At 42.0% G+C, this 27,764-nt stretch overlaps 2 protein-coding genes across 5 annotated transcripts in view; one reads left to right on the top strand and one right to left on the bottom strand.

Annotated features, from left to right (window-relative positions):
- LOC106569603 (rho guanine nucleotide exchange factor 18) overlaps positions 1-1,848 on the top strand; it is a 38,144-nt gene extending 36,296 nt beyond the window's left edge. For all 3 annotated transcript variants that reach the window (XM_014141128.3, XM_014141130.3, XM_014141127.3), the window contains exon 22: positions 364-1,848. In XM_014141128.3, coding sequence (XP_013996603.1) covers positions 364-548 — 185 coding nt within the window. In that variant the 3' untranslated portion in view covers positions 549-1,848. The remainder of the gene's footprint in view (positions 1-363) is intronic.
- Positions 1,849-5,988: 4,140 nt separating this feature from the next.
- The window catches only part of sppl2 (signal peptide peptidase-like 2), a 30,515-nt gene continuing 8,739 nt past the window's right edge, over positions 5,989-27,764 (bottom strand). Inside the window, exons 6-15 of one of the 2 annotated variants that reach the window (XR_001320517.3) lie at positions 24,806-24,948; positions 23,858-23,954; positions 23,419-23,535; positions 15,146-15,227; positions 12,568-12,642; positions 11,491-11,553; positions 11,256-11,355; positions 9,032-9,109; positions 8,389-8,639; positions 5,989-7,549 (exon numbers count right to left, since the gene is read on the bottom strand). Coding sequence is in view for 1 of the 2 variants with exons in the window: in NM_001140333.1 (NP_001133805.1) it covers positions 7,397-7,549; positions 8,479-8,639; positions 9,032-9,109; positions 11,256-11,355; positions 11,491-11,553; positions 12,568-12,642; positions 15,146-15,227; positions 23,419-23,535; positions 23,858-23,954; positions 24,806-24,948 (1,069 nt within the window). In the remaining variant the exon portion in view is untranslated. 2 annotated transcript variants of the gene reach the window in all.

Here is a 27,764-nt window from a genome sequence, read left to right as displayed (position 1 = left end):
AGAGCCCTCACTGATTCTACCAATCAGGTAAGAGCCCTTGCTGATTCTACCAATCAGGTAAGAGCCCTTGCTGATTCTACCAATCAGGTAAGAGCCCTTGCTGATTCTACCAATCAGGTAAGAGCCCTTGCTGATTCTACCAATCAGGTAAGAGCCCTTGCTGATTCTACCAATCAGGTAAGAGCCCTCGCTGATTCTACCAATCAGGTAACAGCTCTCACTGGACCTACCAATCATCTAAGACGAAAACCTTGGGAGTTCCAGATACATATCGTCAGATTTTTTTTACTGTTTTAACATCTCAGGAACTAAATTAACACACACAATGATTAAGTTTAACCGTATGTTGTTATGCCTCTTCAGATTGTTTCTTCAGTCCTCCAGAGCCCCTGTCCAACGCTAAGCCCTCCCAGACCCTGTCGTCCAGCAGCAGCATGAGGAGTAATAACCAGAGCCACGTCCCTCCACCCGAACCTCCACCTCCCCCTCCACCCTTCCCCAAAGACATAGCAAGCAAACCAACCAAGGAACACGTTATCTACCTGTAAGGACACAGGGCGACACAGGGCGAGACCAAAACCATAACTAATAGGCCCTATGCCAGGGCTCTGAAACTGGCGGCCCATGTGCTAAAACCGGCCCACGAGTGATTATATTTGGCCCGCCAAAGCTCTGTTCACAGTAAAGATGTGATTTATGTATTATTTTTTTTGTGATTGGGCTTTTCTAATTGCTGGTACTTTATTGAGTGCTTGTCTCTAAACTCTCTCTGCACTCAAGTCTTTATCTTTTTAAGCCTTTTTAAAGATGATTTAAATTCACGTTAGGAAGCTGGTTATTACTATTAATTGTTTACAGATCTGAGGTGCCAAGCACGTTATCTCAGAGCGCATAAGAAACTCCTTTTAATCTGAATTGACCTGTTCCTCGTATTATATTTCTTCATGTCATAGAATGTATGGAAGTAAATGTTCATTGAGCTGTGAGGTGTAAAACTTTTATGGCCAGTTTACCAGACGCAGATTAAGCTAAGTCCAGGACTAAAAAAGATTCTCAATTGAGATTCTCCCATTTTTTTATTTTTTTTTGTCCAAGACTAGGCTTAATCTGTGTCTGGGAAATGGGCCCTTATGGTATGGGAATTATGGTGTATTTTAACACTGTGAATAATAATGACTACTGTACTAAATTATGCCAATTGTACTGTGGTTTATGCCGTTTTGTGATTTTTGTTATGAAGTATACAGGAGAGGGTTTCATGACATTTTTGTGGACTGTTGAACGCAGACAGCTTTCTCCACACCATATCAACATGGATTGTTGTCAGTCAAGTTTTAGTTTAGTTTTACGACAGGAAAGCTTGTGTGTGAGTGAAATGTTAGAACTCTCTTATGTCTGCACTTTGAACAAGAGACAAATCGTTTTGCCGGATGGTTTTCCTCATCGTGTAACTGTCAAAAGATTATGTTCCGGGAACCAAGGAATTTTTTGAACAATGTTGTTTTCTATCGGGAGGATGTTTGGAAGGATTTGTGAAGTATGTTGCTCATGGTTACACAGTTTCCAGTGAACACCGTCTGGGAATAGAATTAGAACACATATGACAAAACATTTGTTTTTACTGCTCTAATTACGTTGGTAACCAGTTTATAATAGCAATAAGGCACCTCTAGGGTTTGTGGTATATTGGCCATATACCACACCTCATCTGGCCTTATTGCTTAAATATATATATATTTATATATATTTGGTCTGGACATTCTGCTGTGATGTTGATGTCCTGGTGAATTGTTGTGGTTCCCATCCACAGCCGATGGAAGGAATAAAAAATAATTATGATGCCTGTAATCAGCCTTACCTGTTTGTTTCTAGAATGAGGGCTCAATCAAGTCAGGCCAGGATTCAATCCAATAGTTTCCTTTAAAAGCTGCATTGGCGTAATCGGATTGAATCCCCGGCCTCAATGTCACCTCCGAATGACTCACTTCCTCCCATCCCATGTCCAGTTTGAAATAGCAGTGAAGCAGAGCAAGGACAAAGCGGTTCTGTCGTCCCCCACCAGAATAGAACAGTAGCCTGTCCTGTAATAGTTAGTTGTGTATGTTTTGCCTCCAGTTCAGACCCTCAATGGGTGAATCTCAATTGTATTTCCTTGATTCCTTACATCCTCTCGCTTCAAAACACTTGGATGAGGTCAGAGGTCACACCCCTCTGACCGGCAACCTCAGAATTATAGTCACCATTCTTCTGTTGCTAATATAAAACGTTCAGTTGGTGGTATATGACCTGGCAGTAGCTAGAGTTGTACTGCAGCTGAATATGAATGACCCTTTTCATTCTGGCCCGTCTCAAATAACACTCTCACAGCAGTCAGACTCTCTAGCCTTCTCCCGGGGCTCTCTGCCCCCCCTTCTCCCCCCCCCCGGTGGAGACTTGATGCCCTGTCACTACCTGGTTGCCTGGTCCTGCCCGTTAGCGCTGATCAAGTCTCCACCGGCTCCCGGAGTGACTCTCCCAGTCAGACAGACTCTCCATTCAGAACTTATGATTCACACAGCACTGCAGAGCCTCCCTTGGCTCTCATCTCACCAGCAAGGCAGGCACACATTGTGGGGAGAAGGCTAGAGAGTCTGACTGCTGTGAGAGTGTTATTTGAGATGGGGCCAGAATGAAAAGGGTCATTCATATTCAGCTGCAGTACAACTCTAGCTACTGCCAGGTCATATACCACCAACTGAACGTTTTATATTAGCAACAGAAGAAGAATGGTGACTATAATTCTGAGTTTGCCAATGACGAAGCCATGCAGAGGATGAAATGCTTTGTTTCTTTATTTTGGCGTATTCCTCCTCAGATGTTTAAAAACCACCTGGTAACGACATCAAATAACCCTGGTGAATATCTCATGTCATTGGCTGAAAAATAGTGTGCGGATGAATCTGACAGGGCACTCTCCCTAACCAAAAGGCTTCTTCCGTCAAGACTCTTGACTTCTTATCTCTGACCCCTAACCTTTGACCTCTAGCAGACTGTTAACACAGGGGTGTTCCTCTACTCATATGTTGTTGACACATGCCAGATCTTACGCCTTGATAGGTATTTTACGCATCAGCTAACCTCATGTTATAGCAATCTGGTGCCCGACGGCACAGTCGATAACTTGGCACACAACCATTGGTTGATGCAGGGGAACACCACCTATATTTCCAGTACTGACCAGGTCCTTCCTGTGTTTATGGACTCGTGGCTGTGATTAAATGAACGGGAACAACTAAAACCAAACATCTACTTTGTTTAGCTACGGAATATACAGTGGGGTCCGGAATTATTGGATCCCTTGGTAAAGATGAGCAAAAAAGACAGTATAAAATAAATAATGCAAATACTGAGCTATATTGTATGCTCAAACTATCCTGAACAACAATATAAACGCAACATGCCACAATTTCAAAGATTTTACTGAGTTACAGTTCATATAAGGAAATCAGTCAATTGAAATTAATTAATTTGGCCCTAATCTATGGATTTCACATGACTGGGTAGGGGTGCAGCCATGGGTGGGCCTGGGAGGGCATAGGCCCACCCACTGGGGAGCCAGGCCCAGCCAATCAGAATGAGTTTTTCCCCACAAAAGGCCTTTATTACAGACAGAAACACTCCTCAGTTTCATCAGCTGTCCGGGTGGCTGGTCTTAGATGATCCCGCAGGTGAAGAAGACGGATGTGGAGGTCCTGGGCTGGCGTGGTTACAAGTGGTCTGTGGTTGTGCGGCCGGTTAGACGTACTGCAAAATTCTCTAAAAATGACATTGGAGGCGGCTTATGGTAGAGAAATTAACATTCTCTGGCAATAGCTCTGGCGGACAGTCCTGCAGTCAGCATGCCAATTGCACGCTCCCTCAAAACTTTATCTGTGGCATTGCGTTGTGTGTTAGAACTGTACATTTTTCGTGATTACTGATCACTTTCTTTATACATTTATAATTAGTAGGTTTTATCTGTTTTAACAAATCTTTTTTATTTTGTACATATGTATTGTATATCGTGGTGTGGTTTTCATATAAGCCTACATCTCCACACCGTTTTTTATTTCATTCGTTTTTCTGTATTGTTGTCTATCACTTGTTTTCTTTGGTGCAAATTATTATTTTTGACTGGCCTTTTATTGTCCCCAGCACAAGGTGCACCTGTAATGATCATGCTGTTTAATCAGCTTCTTGATATGCCACACCTGTCAGGTGGATGGATTATCTTGGAAAAGGATAAATGCTCACTAACAGGGACGTAAACAAATTTGTGCACAACGTTTTTGAGAAATAAGCATTTTGTGTGTAGGAAATATTTCTGGTTTCTTTTATTTCAACTAATGAAACACGGGACCAACACTTTAAATATTGTATTTTTTGTTTAGTATAGGTACCGGTACTGTTTATATTTAGGTGCGGGAACTCCACAATACTTTTAACCTAATTTTCTATCAGAGGTGCAGGAACTGAAACAGTAGAAACATCTGAGGTGCTGGTATTCAGTTCCGGAGAGCTCCTGCCTAAGTCAAGCACTGGGTGCGTCCCAAATGGACCCTGGTCCAAAAGTAGTGCACTATAAAGGAAACAGGGTGCCATTTGGGATGCACACACACACACACAAAATATTTAGCAAATATAATGAGTAAAATAAAAAAAAGTCACTGGAGAATTGAGACGATTATAAACTCAGCAAAAAAAAAGAAACTACTTTTTCAGGACCCTGTCTTTCAAAGATAATTTGTAAAAAATCCAAATAACTTCACAGATCTTCATTGTAAAGGGTTTAAACACTGTTTCCCATGTTTGTTCAATGAACCATAAACAATTAACATGCACCTGTGGAATGGTTGTTAAGACACTAACAGCTTAGACGGTAGGCAATTACGGTCACAGTTATGAAAACTTAGAACACTAAAGAGGCCTTTCTACTGACTCTGAAAAACACCAAAAGAAAGATGCCCAGGGTCCCTGCTCATCTGCGTGAACATGCCTTAGGCATGCTGCAAGGAGGCATGAGGACTGCAGATGTGGCCAGGGCAATAAATTGCAATGTCCGTACTGTGAGACGCCTAAGACAGCGCTACAGGGAGACAGGACGGACAACGCACAATCCCTCCATCAGTGCTCAGACTGTCCACAATAGGCTGAGAGAGGCTGGACTGAGGGCTTGTAGGCCTGTTGTAAGGCAGGTCCTCACCAGACATCACCGGCAACAACGTCGACTATGGGCAAAAACCCACCGTCGCTGGACCAGACAGGACTGGCAAAAAGTGCTCTTCACTGTCGAGTCGTGGTTTTGTCTTACCAGGGGTGATGGTCAGATTCGCGTTTATCGTCGAAGGAATGAGCGTTACACGGAGGCCGGTACTCTGGAGCGGGATCGATTTGGAGGTGGACTGTCCGTCGTGTGTCACAGCATCATCAGACTGAGCTTGTTGTCATTGCAGGCAATCTCAACGCTGTGCGTTACAGGGAAGACATCCTCCTCCCTCATGTGGTACCCTTCCTGCAGGCTAATCCTGACATGACCCTCCAGCATGACAATGCCACCAGCCATACTGCTCGTTCTGTGCATGATTTCCTGCAAGACAGGAATGTCAGTGTTCTGCCATGGCCAGTGAAGAGCCCAGATCTCAATCCCATTGAGCACGTCCAGGAACTTGCAGGTGCCTTGGTGGAAGAGTGGTGTAACATCTCACAGCAAGAACTGGCAAATCTGGTGCAGTCCATGAGGTGGAGATGCACTGCAGTACTTAATGCAGCTGGTGGCCACACCAGATACTGACTGTTACTTTTGATTTTGACCCCCCCCCTTTGTTCAGGGACACATTATTCAATTTCTGTTAGTCACATGTCTGTGGAACTTGTTCAGTTTGTCTCAGTTGTTGAATCTTGTTATGTTCATACAAATATTTACACATGTTAAGTTTGCTGAAAATAAACATAGTTGACAGTGAGAGGACGTTCCTTTTTTTGCTGAGTTTATTATCATGAGACAACCTCACCCCTCCCCCCAAACAACAAAAATGATCACTTATCATAGTTTAATTAAGAAACATAAACTAACACTTGAATACAGTACTCTGTCTTCATAAAGCACTATGCACAGAGACAGAGACATTCCAATTGTAACCATGGACACCAGTAAGGCCAAAACCCCATTAAGACAATATGAATTATATAACCAAAATCGGTTGCTCTACATTAGGTCTCCTTATAACCCATGTGTTCACATGGTAGTTACATACCAGTAAGTAGTTTGTGTAATTAATTAGTTACAACTTTAAAAACTGTTAAACATGTTTAAGTACTATTTGAACCTAGCTGCCTACAATGTAATTACACATATCTACTACTGTATGTATCTAGCACATAAATACATGGGTTTTACACCTAATGGAAAATGGGACCACAAAATCTACTAGAGAAACGGTGTGGACAACATTAACTGTTGCACCCTTAGTATTATATAAAGACAGTGTGTAAGCTACTATATAAACCACACACTATTGTTGACAGCCTGGTCTAAACCAAACCCATAGCATGCAAAAACAAAAGGTCATAAGGTCAGATTTAAACCAATCAAAAAACTATTGGAGAAGGTTTCCCGGACACGGATTAAGCCTTTTATCCAGGATTTATAACAATTTACATGGAGATTCTCCATTAAGCTTGCTTTTTAGTCCACAAGGAAACCGCCCCTCGATGCCCTAAATCAATAATCATTCTATACCTTTTAGGTAGTTGAGAATCCATGATAGCACCACATGATAAAGGGTATGTACGGTAGATACTTCCGTCATCTTTCATAAACAGAGGGACAGGCCATAGTGTGGTTCTTCTTCTTCATGGTACTTAATAAAGGAGAAGAAAAAATGGGAATAAGCTGACCGACAGAGCTTCTGATGTAGGACTGCAACACATTGACCTTCTAGTTGCGGAGCTTGTTGACTGCTATTCTGCGTAGTACTGCTGGGATAAATGATCAAGTAAAGAATGGAGGACAGGAGAGTTTGGAGACAGAACATCTATTTTATGTGACAGGATGATAAAACTCATGAGAGGGGCGTTAAGTCAGCGTAGGTCGCAGTCGGGGCTGTGTATGTTGTGCTCTTTGATCTTAGTCTACAACGCATCATCCAGGACTCCTAGCCAGAGCTGATCCTGCTGACCCCAAGGTGTTTCACACGTTGAAGAACTGCCACTGTAGGCTGAGTGCCCTCCCTCTCTCCCGTCAGTCCTTTTCTTACCCTTTTTCACACCAAGTGCACTGAAATGTTTATAATTTGTTAAGAACTTATAGCGTTCCATTGAGATCCTATGTGTCAAAAATAAAATGAAATGAATAAGAAATTGGCATCCTAGAAGTCCTTTACTCTGATTTGCTGGCCTCCTTCTCTGGAAGGGGAGTGTCCTCACTCTGATTGGTTGCATCAGGACCTTGTGGCTCAGGATTGGTGAGGGGGTCCTCTGTGGGTGGTCCTGGGGTTTGCATACAGTTGATTGGTTGCAGAACTATGGGAGGCTGAGAGGGATAAACAGAGTGGAGACATCAGACCACTGTGGAACAAGTCTGTTAGACAGACTATTGACAACAATAGGCACACAGATAAGATTGTTTATGCAGGATGCCAACAAAATACACAGCCATTCCTCTGAAGTGGATCAATCGGCTTAAATAAAGCCTTGGTGGTTTTTCTATCATGTGGTTGTTGTCCTTCACTAGAATCACCACTGACTGGAGGAATGTGATAGCCAGCCTGGTAGACCGTTAGCAGAGGTATGGCTGTACATTGAGCTAGAAAACACCTCAGATAAAACTGGTGCCCTGGGTTGGCCATACAGCACAAACATATTTGGGGACCAGGCTACCTCAGACACACAGAGGGGAAAAACATTCTCAGGAAGGAAAGTTGCTTCAGAGCACATCGTTTCACACCATATTCAAACCCAGTAGCTTATAGAAGCATTGTCACAATTTGCAGTTCAGAGAAAATGGGTGAGAGCCAGTTCTGTACACTCCCCTTGTCATCACCAGATACTATTAATGTTGTCAATGTGTGAATTCATCATGACTCTACCTACCAATGGTGTTTAATGACCCTAGAAGCATCTATTCTAACACCACAGGACAATCTATTAAGACAATATGACACTTATCTAGGAGCAGAGGAATACAATGAGAGAATACAGGCGGGTGACAGACACAGACCCTGGAGCCCTCAGCAGCAAAGCAGAGAATCCACAGTAAAATGACAGTATAGAACAGGAAGGGACGGAGCAGAGCAGGGGGACAGCAAACAGAAACAGCATGTTGGAACGAAGAAGCGGATTATATCTGTTTTCGGGGTTACGGTACTCAACTTTAAATTCTAGGTTTACTTTGTGTTACATAACACTAGAAATGTTTCTTTCCGTAGAAGAAGAAGGCACTCATATCAAACTGGTAATCACCACAAATCCACTTCCTGTCCAGAATAATGGCAGCTCTTTGCGCCACAGCGCCACCGCCAGGCTGGAGAGGAGGGTGCAAGGCACCAGGTATAACAGGGCCGGCTGACCCATCTGCATCAGGGCCAGAGCTACGAAGGTGATGAGCAGCCCAACACCATAACCTTCAGGGAGGACAGAGAGAGAGGAGGGAGAGGAGAGTGGGTGGAGGGGGAGAGGAGAGTGGGTGGAGGGGGAAAGAGAGAGTGGTTGGAGGGGGAGAGAGAGGAGGGAGAGGAGAGTGGGTGCAGGGGGAGAGAGAGGAGGGAGAGGAGAGTGGGTGGAGGGGGAGAGAGAGGAGGGAGAGGAGAGTGGGTGGAGGGGGAGAGAGAGGAGGGACAGGAGAGTGGGTGGAGGGGGAGAGAGAGGAGGGAGAGGAGAGTGGGTGGAGGGGGGAGGGAGAATGAAGCAGGTATGTTACTGCTTGTTTGGAACAAATACTAGCTGTTATAAAAGACTCTACACACAAATTAAGTTTTTGACTATCAAAAAGACAATGGAAATGTGTTGGTCTTACCGATAGTGCAGGCCAGGAAATAGAACCGTGAGGACTGCATTAGGATGTCAAACCTGTGACAGTAGGCTATCAGCAGACCTGAAAAAGAAGGAACATGGTCAGATCAACAGAGACGAGTGCAGATATCTCGCCATAGAAAGATACGCTAACAGGAGTTAGATATTATACGCTAACAGGAGTTAGATATTATACGCTAACAGGAGTTAGATATTATACGCTAACAGGAGTTAGATATTATACGATAACAGGAGTTAGATATTGTACGATAACAGGAGTTAGATATTATACGCTAACAGGAGTTAGATATTATACGCTAACAGGAGTTAGATATTATACGCTAACAGGAGTTAGATATTGTACGATAACAGGAGTTAGATATTGTACGATAACAGGAGTTAGATATTATACGCTAACAGGAGTTAGATATTATACGCTAACAGGAGTTAGATATTATACGCTAACAGGAGTTAGATATTATACGCTAACAGGAGTTAGATATTGTACGATAACAGGAGTTAGATATTGTACGATAACAGGAGTTAGATATTATACGCTAACAGGAGTTAGATATTATACGCTAACAGGAGTTAGATATTATACGCTAACAGGAGTTAGATATTATACGCTAACAGGAGTTAGATATTATACGATAACAGGAGTTAGATATTGTACGATAACAGGAGTTAGATATTATACGCTAACAGGAGTTAGATATTATACGCTAACAGGAGTTAGATATTATACGCTAACAGGAGTTAGATATTATACGCTAACAGGAGTTAGATATTATACGATAACAGGAGTTAGATATTATACGCTAACAGGAGTTAGATATTATACGATAACAGGAGTTAGATATTATACGCTAACAGGAGTTAGATATTATACGATAACAGGAGTTAGATATTATACGATAACAGGAGTTAGATATTATACGATAACAGGAGTTAGATATTGTACGATAACAGGAGTTAGATATTGTACGATAACAGGAGTTAGATATTATACGCTAACAGGAGTTTGATATTATACGCTAACAGGAGTTTGATATTATACGATAACAGGAGTTAGATATTATACGCTAACAGGAGTTAGATATTATACGCTAACAGGAGTTAGATATTATACGCTAACAGGAGTTAGATATTATACGATAACAGGAGTTAGATATTATACGCTAACAGGAGTTAGATATTACACGATAACAGGAGTTAGATATTATACGATAACAGGAGTTAGTAGTAGACTATAGTACAGTAATAGAGTACAGTACAGTAGGAGACTACAACAGTAGAGTATAGTACATTAGTAGACTATAGTACAGTAGTAGAGTACAGTACAGTAGTAGACTATAGTACAGTAGTAGAGTACAGTACAGTAGTAGACTATAGTACAGTAATAGAGTACAGTACAGTAGTAGAGTATAGTACAGTAGTAGACTATAGTACAGTAATAGAGTACAGTACAGTAGTAGAGTATAGTACAGTAGTAGACTATAGTACAGTAATAGAGTACAGTACAGTAGGAGACTACAACAGTAGAGTACAGTCGTAGACTATAGTACAGTAGTAGAGTACAGTACAGTACATTACATTACATTTAAGTCATTTAGCAGACGCTCTTATCCAGAGCGACTTACAAAATGGTGCATTCACCTTATGATATCCAGTGGAACAACCACTTTACAATAGTGCATCTAAATCTTTTAAGGGGGGGGGGGGGGGGTTAGAAGGATTACTTTATCCTATCCTAGGTATTCCTTAAAGAGGTGGGGTTTCAGGTGTCTCCGGAAGGTGATGATTGACTCCGCTGTCCTGGCGTCGTGAAGGAGCTTGTTCCACCATTGGGGTGCCAGAGCAGCAAACAGTTTTGACTGGGCTGAGCGGGAACTGTGCTTCCTCAGAGGTAGGGGGGCCAGCAGGCCAGTGGTGGATGAACGCAGTGCCCTTGTTTGGGTGTAGGGCCTGATCAGAGCCTGAAGGTATGGAGGTGCCGTTCCCTTCACAGCTCCGTACAGTAGTAGACTATAGTACAGTAATAGAGTATAGTACAGTAGTAGACTATAGTACAGTAGTAGAGTACAGTACAGTAGTAGAGTACAGTACAGTAGTAGAGTACAGTACAGTAGTAGACTATAGTACAGTAATAGAGTACAGTACAGTAGTAGACTATAGTACAGTAATAGAGTACAGTACAGTAGTAGAGTATAGTAGAGTAGTATTACCTGGTACTAAGATGTCGCCAAATCCAAGCAGAGAAAAGGGCCTGTCACACAGAGCCAGAGGGGAGGAGTTGAGGCGGGGCACTTTGAGCACCATAGGAAGCTGGAGGAAGGCCAGCAAGGACAGTGAGCATCCTCTATTAGTTACATCATTACAGCCTTCTATTGTTACATCAGTTCAAGTGAAAGAACAACTGTCATATGAGACCTAATCAAATCAAATCGATGCCTACTGTACCTTTTCATGTGTGGAGGAGTCAGAGGGCCCAGCCGCCACCTCCACCATAATACTATGACCACTCTGAGGAGACAAACACAGGACAACAACATGGTAGTGGCTTAATGCAGGGTTTCCCAAACTTGGTCCCGGGGCCCCCACTAGGTGCACGTGTTGTTTTTTGCACTAGCACTATACAGCTGATTCAAACAAACAAAGCTTGATGATGACTTGGTTTTTTGAATCAATTGTGTAGTACTAGGGGGGGAAAAAAAGTTCACCCAAGCGGGGGCCCCAGGACCGAGTTTGGGAAACACTGATAATGTAGTCCATTTATCTAGCCAGTTAGTTACTCCTTCATGTATAGCACATACATTGCGTTCAGAAAGTATTCACACCCTTTTGTTATGGCAAGCCTAATTAAGTTCAGGAGTAAAAATGTGCTTATCAAGTCACATAATAAGTTGCATGGACTCACTCTGTGTGCAATAATAGTGTTTAACATGATTTTTTAATGACTAACTTAATCTCTGTACTCCATACATACAATTATCTGTACGGTCCCTCAGTCGAGCAGTGAATTTAAAACACATATTCAAGCACAAAGACCAGGGAGGTTTTCCAATGCCAGGCAAAGAAGGGCACCTATTGGTAGATGGGTAAAAAATAAATTGACATTGAATCTCCCTTCGAGCATGGTGAAGTTATTAATTATCTATACACCCAGTCACTACAAAGATAAAGGCGTCCTTCCTAACTCAGTTATGAGGCCAATGGTAACTTTAAAACAGTTTCAGAGTTTATTGGCTGTGATATGAGAAAACAGGATGGATCAACAACATTGTAGTTACTCCACAATACTAACCTAAATGACAGAGTGAAAAGAAGGAATACTTTCTGAAGGCACTGTTTAGCACCGCCTGTATAGCACCGCCTAAGTCTTATCTTTTTTCAGTAATTGGTCTTTTGACCAATCAGATCAGCTTTTTGACAATAATTGGTCAAAATATCAGAAATGTATCCTGTAACAAAAAGCGCCTTATAATTAAAAGGTATCAATATTTCCTATTTAAAAGGAGGGGCTCCACTGTGACGTACCTTGGTAAAGAGAGGAGTAATAAAAACAAAGAAAACATCGTAGACAAACAGAGTCACCAGCAGCATGGTGCAGGCCTGGAGCAGAACACATGGAAGAAGAAGAAGACATTAATACCACTTTTCCAGCTTATGGATGTTGTTCAATGAGGTTAGATAGAGAGGTCACTGCTTGTCACGGGGTCGGGAAAAAAACTCCTGGTCATTAACACACACATGCATGATCATCAGTACAACTCCTGGCCCTAGCTAGTTAATGTGGTCAGTACCACTTTAAAATGACACACATATATCCATTGACTTGAACGGGATATTCCCTTTCTAGTGATTCTACTTCTATGGTCAGTATGTTATATAATCATTTAGTTAGTGCTTGTATTTGTCCTATTTCACACATGTACAAGTGTGTATTAATACGCATGTGTGAATTGGAAATGTTTTTTATTTTATTTTTTGTAATATCCCAACTCGGAGAGTGGGGTCACAGCCAGGAACTGCCATTATCAATGTAGATCCTGGAGCAATTAGGGATAAGTGCCTTGCTCAAGGGCACATAAATATTTTTTTTTACCTTGTCGGCTCTGGGAATCGAACTAGCAACATTTTGGTTGCTGGCCCACCGCTCGGCTACCTTCCGCCCTGTTACACAATGATCCATCTACGTGTATTGATTGAATTACAGTTGAAGTCGGAAGTTTACATACACTTAAGTTGGAGTCATTAAAACTCGTTTTTCAACCACTCCACAAATTTCTTGTTAACAAACTATAGTTTTGGCAAGTCGGTTAGGACATCTACTTTGTGCGTGACACAAGTCATTTTTCCAACAATTGTTTACAGACAGATTATTTCACTTATAATTCAATGTATCACAATTCCAGTGGATCAGAAGTTTACATACACTAAGTTGACTGTGCCTTTAATAAACAGCTTGGAAAATTCCAGAAAATGATGTCATAGCTTTAGAAGCTTCTGATAAATGATGTAAATTAGCCTGAGTCAATTGGAGGTGTACCTGTGGATGTATTTCAAGGCCTACCTTCAAACTTAGTGTCTCTTTGCTTGACATCATGGGAAAATCAAAAGAAATCAACCAAGACCCCAGAAAAAAAATTGTAGACCTTCACAAGTCTGGTTCATCCTTGGGAGCAATTTCCAAACGCCTGAAGGTACCAAGTTCCTCTGTACAAACAATAGTACGCAAGTATAAACACCATGGGACAACGCAGCCGTCATACCGCTCAGGTAGGAGACGTGTTCTGTCTCCTAGAGATGAACGTACTTTGGTGCGAAAAGTGCAAATCAATTCCAGAACAGCAGCAAAGGACCTTGTGAAGATGCTGGAGGTAACAGGTACAGAAGTATCTATATCCACAGTAAAATGAGTCCTATATCGACATAACCTGAAAGGCCGCTCAGCAAGGAAGAAGCCACTGCTCCAAACCCGCCATAAAAAAAGTCAGACTACAGTTTGCAACTGCACATGGGGACAAAGAACGTACTTTTTGGAGAAATGTTCTCTGGTCTGATGAAACAAAAATAGAACCGTTTGGCCATAATGACCATCGTTATGTTTGGAGGAAAAAGGGGGAGGCTTGCAAGCCGAAGCACACCATCCCAACCGTGCAGCACGGGTGTGGCAACATAATATTGTGGGGTGCTTTGCTGCAGGAGGGACTGGTGCACTTCACAAAATAGATGGCATCATGAGGTAGGAAAAGTATGTGGATATATTGAAGCAACATCTCAAGACATCAGTCAGGAAGTTAAAGCTTGGTCGCAAATGGACAATGACCCCAAGCATACTTCCAAAGTTGTGGCAAAATGGCTTAAGGACAACAAAGTCAAGGTATTGGAGTGGCCATCACAAAGCCCTGACTTCAATCCTATAGAATATTTGTGGGCAGAACTGAAAAAGCGTGTGCAAGCAAGGAGGCCTACAAACCTGACTCAGTTACACCAGCTCTGTCAGGAGGAATGGACCAAAATCCACCCAACTTATAGTGGGAAGCTTGTGGAGGCTACCAGAAACGTTTGACCCAAGTTAAACAATTTAAAAGCAATGCTACCAAATACTAATTGAGTGTATGTAAACTTCTGACCCACTGGCAATGTGATGAAAGAAATAAAAGCTGACATAAATCATTCTCTCTGCTATTATTCTGACATTCACATTCTTAAAATAAATTTGTGATCCTAACTGACCTAAGACAGGGAATAATTACTAGGATTTGTGAAAAACTGAGTTTATATGTATTTGGCTAAGGTGTATGTAAACTTCCGACTTCAACTGTACATATAGAATCATACAAACTATATCATTATAGGATCTCTATACTGGTGGGCTCCTGAGTGGCGCAGCAGCCTAAGGCACTGCATCTCAGTGCTAGAGGCGTCATTATAGACACCCTGATTCGAATCCAGGCTCTATCACAACCGGCTGTGATTGGGAGTCCCATATGGAGGCACACAATTGACCCAGCATCGTCCGGGTTTGGCCGGTGTAGGCCGTCATTGTAAATAAGAATTAGTTCTTAACTGACTTGCCTAGTTAAATAAAACATTAAAATGGTGTATGCACCTTAAACGTGGGCAGTCTGATAGTCTTGAGCATGTAGAGACAGAAGGCTATGCCCAGGGCGTCTTGTAACACCCACGCCCACCTAGGAGAGCACACAGCAGATGGCAGGAACAACAGTTAGCCAGCACAAACAAAACGCCTCAAGTAGCAATGTAAATATCACAGTACAGCTATACGGACACTCAGTCACTATGATACTTTTTAATGGTGAGTTTACAAACATAGAATTGAAATTTGTATCTCATTATGGTGAAATAAGTATAGCCAGTTATAACTGTAATGGCTTAGCAGATAATATGAAAAGACAATCAGTATTTACCTGGCTAAAAGAGAAGGAATATAATATCTATTGTTTACAGGAAACTCATTCAGCAATGTTAGATGAAGCTGTGTGGAAAAAGGACTGGGGGTGAAATATACTTCTCCCATGGGCAAAGAAAATCAAAAGGGGTGATGATATTAATTAACAGTAATTTTGATCTGAATGTGCAAATTGTCCAAACAGATCCTTAAGGTAGATGGATGATTTTAAATAGGTTATTTGACCATAAACAGATATGGCTCATTAACCTATACGGTCTAAATAATGATGATCAGCTAGCGACTGGAACGAGCTGCAACAAACACAGCTCTTCATTCAAAGACTCAAACATGGACACTTACTGACATGTGTGGCTGTTTTCTGTGATGTATTGTTGTCTCTGCCTTCTTGCCCTTTGTGCTGTTGTCTGTGCCCAATAATGTTTGTACAATGTTTGATGCTGTGTTGCTACCATGTTGTTGTCATGTGGTTTTGCTACCATGCTGTGTTGTCATGTGTTGCTGCTTTGCTATGATGTTGTCTTAGGGCTGTCTTTATGTAGTGTTGTGTTGTCTCTCTTGTCATGATATGTGTTTTGTCCTATATTGGTATTTTATTACATTTTTTGTATTTTTAATCCTCCTCCCCGCAGGAGGCCTTTTTCCTTTTGGTAGGCCATCATTGTAAATAAGAATTTGTTCTTAACTGACTTGCCTAGTTAAATAAAATAAAAAATAAATAAAATAAATTATTATGGTGGGAGATTATAATATGGTTTTAAATATCTCTATGGATCGTAAAGGAAACCACACTACAACCTATCAACCTCATGCACTTAAGGAAATCACGAATGTCATGGATATATTGGAACTAGTGGATATATGGAGGTTTAACATCCTGACCTAGTGAGATATATATGGAGGTTTAATATCCTGACCTAGTGAGATATATATGGAGGTTTAATATCCTGACCTAGTGAGATATATATGGAGGTTTAATATCCTGACCTAGTGAGATATACATGGAGGAGGTTTAATATCCTGACCTAGTGAGATATACATGGAGGAGGTTTAATACCCTGACCTAGTGAGATATATATGGAGGTTTAATATCCTGACCTAGTGAGATATACATGGAGGAGGTTTAATATCCTGACCTAGTGAGATATACATGGAGGTTTTAATACCCTGACCTAGTGAGATATACATGGAGGTTTAATATCCTGAACTAGTGAGATATACATGGAGGTTTAATACCCTGACCTAGTGAGATATACATGGAGGAGGTTTAATATCCTGACCTAGTGAGATATACATGGAGGTTTAATATCCTGACCTAGTGAGATATACATGGAGGTTTAATATCCTGACCTAGTGAGATATACATGGAGGAGGTTTAATATCCTGACCTAGTGAGATATACATGGAGGAGGTTTAATATCCTGACGTAGTGAGATATACATGGAGGAGGTTTAATATCCTGACGTAGTGAGATATACATGGAGGAGGTTTAATATCCTGACCTAGTGAGATATACATGGAGGAGGTTTAATATCCTGACGTAGTGAGATATACATGGAGGAGGTTTAATATCCTGACCTAGTGAGATATACATGGAAGAGGTTTAATATTCTGACCTAGTGAGATATACATGGAGGAGGTTTAATATCCTGACCTAGTGAGATATACATGGAGGTTTAATATCCTGACCTAGTGAGATATACATGGAGGAGGTTTAATATCCTGACCTAGTGAGATATACATGGAGGAGGTTTAATATCCTGACCTAGTGAGATATACATGGAGGTTTTAATACCCTGACCTAGTGAGATATACATGGAGGTTTAATATCCTGACCTAGTGAGATATATATGGAGGTTTAATACCCTGACCTAGTGAGATATACATGGAGGTTTAATATCCTGACGTAGTGAGATATAGATGGAGGAGGTTTAATATCCTGACCTAGTGAGATATACATGGAGGTTTAATATCCTGACCTAGTGAGATATACATGGAGGAGGTTTAATACCCTGACCTAGTGAGATATACATGGAGGAGGTTTAATACCCTGACCTAGTGAGATATACATAGTGGAGGTTTAATATCCTGACCTAGTGAGATATACATGGTGGAGGTTTAATACCCTGACCTAGTGAGATATACATGGAGGAGGTTTAATATCCTGACCTAGTGAGATATACATGGAGGAGGTTTAATACCCTGACCTAGTGAGATATACATGGAGGAGGTTTAATACCCTGAACTAGTGAGATATAGATGGAGGAGGTTTAATATCCTGACCTAGTGAGATATACATGGAGGTTTAATATCCTGACCTACTGAGATATACATGGAGGAGGCTCAATCAAGCTAGTCGTCTTGACTACTTTCTTATTTCATTCTCTCTGGCACCAAAAGTTTTTTTTTAAATAAAAAAAATGGATTGGGGACAGAATGCAGTCGGACCATCAAATAATTGACGTATACAGTGCATTCTGAAAGTATTCAGACCCCTTGACTTTTTCCACATTTTGATACGTTACAGCCTTATTCTAAAATGGATTAAAAAAAATGGAAATGTATAAAAAAAAAATATATATATATATTACATTTGTATTAGTATTCAGACCCTTAATCAGTACTTTGTTGAAGCACCTTTGGCAGCGATTACAGCCTCGAGTCTTCTTGGGTATGATGGTACAAGCTTGGCACACCTGTATTTAGGGAGTTTCTCACATTCATCTCAGCAGATCCTCTCAAGCTCTGTCAGGTTGGATGAGCAGAGTTGCTGCACAGCAATTTTCAGGTCTCTCCAGAGATGTTAAATTAGGTCCAAGTCTGGCTGGGCCACTCAAGGACATTCAGAGTCCCAAAGCCACGCCTGCGTTGTCTTGGCTGTGTGCTTAGGGTCATTGTCCTGTTGGAAGGTGAACCTTCGCCCCAGTCTGAGGTCCTGAGCGCTCTGGAGCAGGTTTTCATCAAGGATCTCTCTGTACTTTGCTCCGTTCATCTTTCCCTCGATCCTGACAAGTCTCCCAGTCCCTGCCTCTGAAAAACATCCCCAAAGCATGATAGGTAGGGATGGTGCCAGGGATGGTGCCAGGTTTCCTCCAGGCGTGACGCTTGGCATTCAGGCCAAAGAGTTCAATCTTGGTTTCATCAAACCAGAGAATCTTGTTTCTCATGGTCTGAAAGTGCTTTAGGTGCCTTTTGGCAAACTCCAAGCGGGCTGTTATGTGCCTTTTGCTGAGGAGTGGCTTCCGTCTCGCCACTCTACCATAAAGGCCTGATTGGTGGAGTGCTGCAGAGATGGTTGTCCATCTGGAAGGTTCTCCCATCTCCACAGAGGAACTCAATTGCTCAGTTTGGCCGGGGCGGACAGCTCTAGGAAGTTTTGGTGGTTCCAGACTTCTTCCATTTAAGAATGATGGAGGCCACTGTGTTCTTGGGGGACCTTCAAATGGTACCCTTCCTAAGATCTGTGCCTCAAAACAATCCTGTCTCTGAGCTTCAAGGACAATTCTTTTTTTAATCTTCAATACAGAAATGCTACTAAAAATAATTTACTGAAACATGTAACAAATGACGGAGTCACCCATGATTCACCAAATTACATTTTGAAAGAGGAAGTGAAGGACTTTAAGCACATGTTTTTGTTTCAGTCTCCTCCATCTCCACTAACTGAAGCTAAGTATGTGGATTTGTTTTATATTAATAATGTAAAATCAACAGCTGTACAGAAAGACTCATGTGAAGGCCTAGAAGGCCAGCATCCCGGATTCTCCTCTTCACTATTGACGTTGAGACTGGTGTTTTGTCAGTTCTATTTAATGAAGCTGCCAGTTGAGGACTTGTGAGGCGTCTGTTTCTCAAACTAGACACTAATGTACTTGTCCTCTTGCTCAGTTGTGCACCGGGGCCTCCCACTCCTCTTTCTATTCTGGTTAGAGGCCAGTTTGCGCTGTTCTGTGAAGGGAGTAATACACAGCGTTGAACGAGATCTTCAGTTTCTTGGCAATTTCTCACATGGAATAGCCTTCATTTCTCAGAACATGAATAGACTGATGAGTTTCAGAAGAAGGTTCTTTGCTTCTGGCCATTTCGAGCCTGTAATCGAACCCACAAATGCTTATGCTCCAGATACTCAACTAGTCTAAAGAAGGCCAGTATTATTGCTTCTTTAATCAGAACAACAGTTTTCAGCTGTGCTAACATAATTGCAAAAGGGTTTTCTAATGATCAATTAGCCTTTTAAAATGATCAACTTGGATTAGCAAACACAATGTGCCATTGGAACACAGGAGTGATGGTTGCTGATAATTGGCCTCTGTACGCCTATGTAAATATTCCATTTAAAAAAAATCTGCAGTTTCCAGCTACAATAGTCATTTACAACATTAACAATGTCTACACTGTATTTCTGATCAATTTGATGTTATTTTAATGGACAAAAAAAAATAGCATTTTTTTCAAAACCAAGGACAATTCTAAGTGACCCCAAACTTTTGAACGGTAGTGTACATGTGATATGAGTAATGTAAGATATGCACACATTATTAAAGTGGCATTATTTAGAGTGGCATTGTTTAAAGTGACTAGTGATCCATTTACTAAAGTGTCCAGTGATTGGGTCTCAATGTGGGCAGCAGCCTCTCTGAGTTAGTGATTGCTGTTTAGCAGTCTGATGGCCTTGAGATAGAAGCTGATTTCAGTCTCTCGGTCCCAGCTTTGATGTACCTGTACTGACCTCGCCTTCTGGATGATAGCGGTGTGAACAGGCAGTGGCTCGGGTGGTTGATGTCCTTGATGATCTTTTTGGCCTTCCTGTGACATTGGGTGCTGTAGGTGTCTTGGAGGGCAGGTAGTTTGCCCCTGGTGATGCTTTGTGCAGACCGCACCACCCTCTGGAGAGACTTGTGGTTGAGGGCGGTGCAGTTGCCGTACCAGGCTGTGATAAACCCCAACAGGATGCTCTCGATTGTGCATCTGTAAAAGTTTGTCAGGGTTTTGGGTGACAAGCCAAATTTATTCAGCCTCCTGAGGTTGAAGAGGTGCTGTTGCGCCTTCTTCACCACGCTGTCTGTGTGGGTGGACAATTTCAGTTTGTACGTGATGTGTACGCCAAGGAACATAAAACGTTCCACCTTCTCCACTGCTGTCCCTTCGATGTGGATAGGGGGGTGCTCCCTCTGCTGTTTCCTGAAGTCCACGATCATCTCCTTTGTTTTGTTGACATTGAGTGAGAGGTTGTTTTCCTGACACCACACTCCGAGTGCCCTCACCTCCTCCCAGTAGGCGGTCTCATCGTTGTTGGTAATCAAGCCCACTACTGTTGTGTTGTCTGCAAACTTGATGATTGAGTTGGAGGCGTGCATGGCCACGCAGTCGTGGGTGAACAGGGAGTACAGGAGGGGGCTGAGCACGAACCCTTGTGGGGCCCCAGTGTTGAGGGTCAGTGAAGTGGAGATGTTGTTTCCTACCTTCACCACTTGGGGGTGGCCCATCAGAAAGTCCAGGACCCAATTGGGCAGGGTTGAGACCCAGGGCCTCCAGCTTGATGATGAGCTTGGAGGGTACTATGGTGTTGAATGCTGAGCTGTAGTCATGCTGAGCTGCATTCTTACATAGGTATTCCTCTTGTCCAGATGGGATAGGGCAGTGTGATGGCGATTGCGTCGTCTGTGGAACTGTTGGGGCGGTATGCAAACTGAAGTGTTTCTAGGGTGGCCGGTAAGGTGGAAGTGATATGATCCTTGACTAGTCTCTCAAAGCACTTCATGATGACAGAAGTGAGTGCTACGGGGCGATAGTCATTTAGTTCAGTTATCTTTGCCTTCTTGGGTACAGGAACAATGGTAGCCATCTTGAAGCATGTGGGGACAACAGACTGAGATAGGGAGCGATTGAATATGTCTGTAAACACACCAGCCCGCTGGTCTGTGCATGCTCTGAGGACACGGCTAGGGATGGCATCTGGGCCAGCAGCCTTACGAGGGTTAACACGTTTAAATGTTTTACTCACGTCAGCCACGGAGAAGGAGAGAGGGGGCGCAGTCCTTGTTAGCGGGCCGCGATGGTGGAACTGTGTCATCCTCAAAGCGGGCAAAGCAGGTGTTTAGCTTGTCCGGAAGCGTGACATCGGTGTCCGTGACGTGGCTGGTTTTCTTTTTGTAGTCTGGGATTTCCTGTAGACCCTGCCACATACGTCTCGTGTCTGAGCCGTTGAATTACGACTCCACCTTGTCCCTGTACTGGCATTTTGCTTGTTTGAGTGCCTTGCGGAGGGAATAACTACATTCTTTATATTCAGTCATATTCCCAGACCTCTTTCCATGGTTAAATGCGGTGGATCACGCTTTCAGTTTTGCGCGAATGCCGCCATCCATCCATGGTTTCTGGTTAGTGATTTATTTAGAATTCAAGGCACACTTAACCAGCATGGCTACCACAGCATTGTGCAGCGATACACCATCCCATCTGGTTTGCGCTTAGTGTGACTATCATTTGTTTTTCAACAGGACAATGACCCAACACACCTCCAGGCTGTGTAAAGGCTATTTTTCCAAGAAGGAGAGTGATGGAGTGATGCATCAGATGACCTGGCCTCCACAATCCCCCAACCTCAACCAAATTGATATGGTTTGGGATGAGTTGGACCTCAGAGTGAAGGAAAAGCAGCCAACGAGTGCTCAGTATATGTGGGAACTCCTTCAAGGTGAAGCTGGTTGAGAGAATGCCAAGAGTGTGCAAAGCTGTCATCAAGGTGGCTACTTTGAAGAATCTCAAATATAAAATATATTTTGATTTGTTTAGCACTTTGTTGGTTACTACATGATTCCATATGTGTTATTTTATAGTTTTGATGTCTTCACTATTATTCTACAACGTAGAAAATAGTAAAAATAAAGAAAACCCTTGAATGAGTAGGTGTGTCCAAACTTTTGACTGGTACTGTATACCAAACCATTTTTGATATATTCAGAGGACCATTATTAGCATGTTTTAACCACTCCTATATAAATGGTAGATTATCAGACACTCAACAAGAAGGTCTGATTTCATTATTACTGAAACAGGACCCAAGTGGTATTTATGAAGATCCAGTCCATTAAAAAAATTGGAGACCTCTTAAACTTCAGTGTTGTGATGCAAAAATTCTAGCAAAATGCATAGCGCATATAATACAAAAGTATTGTTGGATATTATTATAAGTTTACTATATTACACATTGGATCATAAAAAAATACAACTTTTACATTACCGTGTAGTTTACCAATAAAATGGTCTGACGGTGATGTGGACATAAATGTCCCGAAAGAAAGAAATGATCTCACTCCAATAAATTTGTATAGAAAGTTAGCAAAAATAGATAAGATCTTGCTACCTTGGAAAGGAAAAGACCTGTCTATTTTTGGTGAAATCCCCCTGATTAACTCTTCAGTCATATCTCAGTTTAATGTTGTTGTTCATTAGTTTACTCCCATTAGGGGAGGGGTGTAGGGTTAGTTGAAAATGATAAAGGAAAATATATTTTTAAAAGATATGTATGTATGTATGTATGTATGTATGTATGTATGTATGTATAAAAAGAAATGTATATGGGGGATTGAAAATTATGCAGACAATTACATTGATGGAGGCAACAATCTATCTGCAATATTAAAGCTGATCTACCACCTAAGAAAAAAATGAAACGCCTCAGGAAGACTATGTTAGCTACAGAGCTGAAACCTGATGCCCAAGCATTCATTAGATCTGGGAGCTAAAGGCTCAAGCCAGTCTTCAGGTCTCAGGCAACATTACTCATATCTCTAGCGTAGACAACTAGCAAGACGGTTGGAAGATTCCAGGAATCAGGAAGGAATAAGCAGGAAATCCGGGAATCCTCTAACCGGGATTTATGGAAAACCTGGGAATTTTGTAGAAGTTACTTTCCGAATATTCAGGAATTTTGCCACCCTAATACTCACTGGTCTTCGTTGCGGAACACGCCCCAGGTGACGCTGACTCCGATGCAGAAGGCTGACAGCAGCAGCATGCGGACCTGAGGCCTCTTGTGGCAGTAAGGCAAGTTGTTCTCTGGGATCCTGCATACACACACACCAGGAAGAAGTTGGAAAAAGTTTATACAAAAAATAAATAAATACAACAATAGATGGAGAAGAGTCAACTATTTGCGTTGATTCAATTTCTGTTTTATTTTTTGGGGCTGATTGTGTAATCCTCTTGTGATTTGTGTTGTTGTTAGGTTGATGGTGGACTACTTCCTGGTGATAATTAACAGATCATTTTTAGGTTGATTGTGGACTACTTCCTGGTGATTATAAACAGATCTTTGTTAGGTTGGTTGTGGACTACTTCCTGGTGATTATGAACAGATATTTGTTAGGTTGATGGTAAGTCTCTCACCTGCACTTCCCGAAGGGGAGTCTCCTAACAAAGGGCCAGAGACAGCTGTACAGGCCAACAGACGAGGCCAGGCAGAATATCCCAATGATCATATAAACTACACAGACAGAGAGGATAGAATACAACAATGATCATAGACACTACACAGACAGAGATAAGTGAGTGTAGACCAGCGAGAAAGTCAGAGAGACAGGATAAAGTGGAGAGACCGGTAAAGGCGGAGAGACCGGTAAAGGCAGAGAGACAGGTAAAGGCAGAGAGACAAGGCAGAGAGACAGGTAAAGGCAGAGAGACAGGTAAAGGCAGAGAGACAAGTAAAGGCGGAGAGACAAGTAAAGGCGGAGAGACAGGTAAAGGCGGAGAGACAGGTAAAGGCGGAGAGACAAGTAAAGGCGGAGAGACAGGTAAAGGCGGAGAGACAGGTAAAGGCGGAGAGACAGGTAAAGGCGGAGAGACAGGTAAAAGTGGAGAAACAGGTAAAAGTGGAGAGACAAGTAAAGGCGGAGAGACAAGTAAAGGCAGAGAGACAAGTAAAGGGAGAGAGACAGTTTAAGGTAGAGAGATGGGTAAAGAGTGAGAAGCCAATAGGTAGCTACATATAGAAGATGCAGAGAAAGGTAAAGAGACAGGTAGAGACAGGTAGAGACAGGTAGAGATGGGTACAGGTGTATATACAGGTGGTCATAGACTAGATTAAGAGACAGGTATAGACAGGTAGAGATGGGTACAGGTGTATATACAGGTGGTCATAGACTAGATTAAGAGACAAGTATAGACAGCTAGTGACAGGTAGAGATGGGTACAGGTGTATATCCAGGTGGTCATAGACTAGATTAAGAGACAGGTAGTGACAGGTAGAGATGGGTACAGGTGTATATACAGGTGGTCATAAACTAGATTAAGAGACAGGTATAGGCAGGTAGAGACAGGTATATATCCAGGTCGTACCCAGGTGGTCGTAGAAGAAGTAGAGCAGCACCAGCATGGAGCAGCACATGACAACGAACACAGAGATCATGATGGGCGTCACGTCCACCGTCTCCTCGTCCTGCTTCTCCACGCTGTCATCACGCTTGTGCTTCAGGTAACGCCTGCAGACAGAGGCACACCACAGGGACACGTGAGGGAGGAGGGACGCTCCTGGGGACTATCGTCAGTAACAGACCCCTCTCCATCCTGAGTAGAGGTTGACCGATTAATCGGAATGGCCGATTAATTAGGGCCGATTGAAAGTTTTCATAACAATCGGTAATCGGTATTTTTGGACACCGATGTGCCTATTTCTTGAAAAAAAATAAAATGTTACACCTTAACTAGGCAAGTCAGTTAAGAACACATTCTTATTTTCAATGACGGCCTAGGAACGGTGGTTTAACTGCCTTGTTCAGGGGCAGAACGACAGATTTTTACCTTGTCAGCTTGGGGATTCAATCTTGCAACCTTACGGTTAACTAGTCCAACGCTCTAACCACCTGTTTTACATTGCACTCCATGAGGAGCCTGCCTGTTATGCGAATGCAGTAAGAAGCCAAGGTAAGTTGCTAGCTAGCATTAAACTTATCTTATAAAAAACAATCAATGAATCAATCATAATCACTAGTTAACTACACATGCTTGATGATATTACTAGTTTATCTAGCCTGTCCTACGTTGCATATAATCGATGCGGTGCGCATTCGCGAAAAAGGACTGTCCAACGTGTACCTAGCCATAAACATCAATGTCTTTCTTAAAATCAATACACAAGTATATATTTTTAAACCTGCATATTTAGCTAAAAGAAATCCAGGTTAGCAGGCAATATTAACCAGGTGAAATTGTGTCACTTCTCTTGCGTTCATTGCACGCAGAGTCAGGGTATATGCAACAGTTTGGCTCGTTGCGAACTAATTTGCCAGAATTTTACGTAATTATGACATAACATTGAAGGTTGTGCAATGTAACAGGAATATTTAGACTTAGGGATGCCACCCGTTAGATAAAATACGGTACGGTTCCGTATTTCACTGAAAGAAAAAACATTTTGTTTTCGAGATGATAGTTTCCGGATTCGACCATATTAATGACCTAAGGCTCGTATTTCTGTGTGTTTATTATATTACAATTAAGTCTATGATTTGATAGAGCAGTCTGACTGAGCAGTGGTAGGCACCAGCAGGCTCGTAAGCATTCATTCAAACAGCACTTTTGTGCGTTTTGCCAGCAGTTCTTTGCAATGCTTCAAGCATTACGCTGTTTATGACTTCAAGCCTATCAACTCCCAAGATTAGGCTGGTGTAACCGATGTGAAATGGCTAGCTAGTTAGCCGGGTGCACGCTAATAGCGTTTCAAACGTCACTCACTCTGAGACTTGGAGTAGTTGTTCCCCTTGCTCTGCATGGGTAACGCTGCTTCGAGGGTGGCTGTTGTCGATGTGTTCCTGGTTCGAGCCCAGGTAGGAGCGAGGAGAGGGACGGAAGCTATACTGTTACACTGGCAATACTAAAGTGCCTATAAGAACATCCAATAGTCAAAGGTATATGAAATACGAATGGTATAGAGAGAAATAGTCCTATAATTCCTATAATAACTACAACCTAAAACTTCTTACCTGGGAATATTGAAGACTCATGTTAAAAGGAACCACCAGCTTTCATATGTTCTCATGTTCTGAGCAAGGCACTTAAACGTTAGCTTTCTTACATGGCACATATTGCACATTTACTTTCTTCTCCAACACTTTGTTTTTGCATTATTTAAACTAAATTGAACATGTTTCATTATTTATTTGAGGCTAAATTGATTTTATTGATGTATTATATTAAGTTAAAATAAGTGTTCATTCAGTATTGTTGTAATTGTCATTAATACAAATAAATAAATAAATAAATACAAAAAAATTGTATAATAATTGGCCGATTAATCGGTATCGGCTTTTGTGTTTGTTTGGTCCTCCAATAATCGGTATCGGCGTTGAAAAATTATAATCGGTCGACCTCTAATCCTGAGGCAACTGGTCTTCACCCTTCATCCTAAAGCTAGAGCCCCCTCCAGGTAGAAGATCTAAGATCAGCTGTAATACCCTCCCCAAATCCTGGAGAGGCTTTAACTGTAGGATGAAGGGTGAAGACAAGTTGCTTCAGGATGTAGAGAGGTCTGTTACTGACAGTGGGAGGGTAAAGGGGGGGGGGGGGTTAATGCACGGACCGGTTTGGATTTTTTTATTTACCTAGTATAACGGTATTTCAATGTTTGTTAAATGTGTTACGCTTCTCCGCCGTGTTTAATAATGTCAGTTTTTATGGTTTACTCCATTCGCTATGTGTCGTCGCTCTCCCTCTCTCTTCCACACACACCAATCCCCCCCCCCCCCCCCGTCACTCAAAGAGAGCAGTTTCTGCACTACAACAGTCCTTTATACCTCAGTAGCTAGGTTTCCATCCAATTGGCGACAGATTTTGTGGCGAATATTCTAATATCTGCATATTTTCCCACCCGTGGTGTGTTTCCACCAAGCAGACTTGTGGATAAAAATCAGTGTGTGATGACGTAGTGCAGTCATTCTCAAACTGTGGGGTGCGAGGGGTTGGCAGGCGGGGCGCGGGGGCTGATGAGGCACTACCCAATTTACTCTTGAAAGTTGTAATAGTAGACGGCACAAGGTGCAATTTTTTCATTGGGTAGTGCATCCTCAGTTCCTCTTGTCATGTCAGTCATTGTAGACCTTAGAGAGATATTTATAACTTGTCAGAAAGGTCCAGATCAACTAGCCCATGTCAGCTAACGTTTTTTAGCCCATAGATATTGTTCTAATTTCTTTGTCACTCAAATATCACATGAATACATATTAGACATGGCAAAATGTGTAGAATTGCTGGAAATAAGCTTTAAAACCTGCAAAATGTTCTCTCCACCAACAATAGGGAT

The sequence above is a fragment of the Salmo salar genome, chromosome 14 (genome assembly GCF_965601325.2).
Source record: "Salmo salar chromosome 14, fSalSal1, whole genome shotgun sequence".
NCBI lineage: Eukaryota > Metazoa > Chordata > Actinopteri > Salmoniformes > Salmonidae > Salmo > Salmo salar.
Note: the sequence above shows the minus strand (reverse complement) of the source record. Positions and strands in the feature narration are given on the sequence as shown.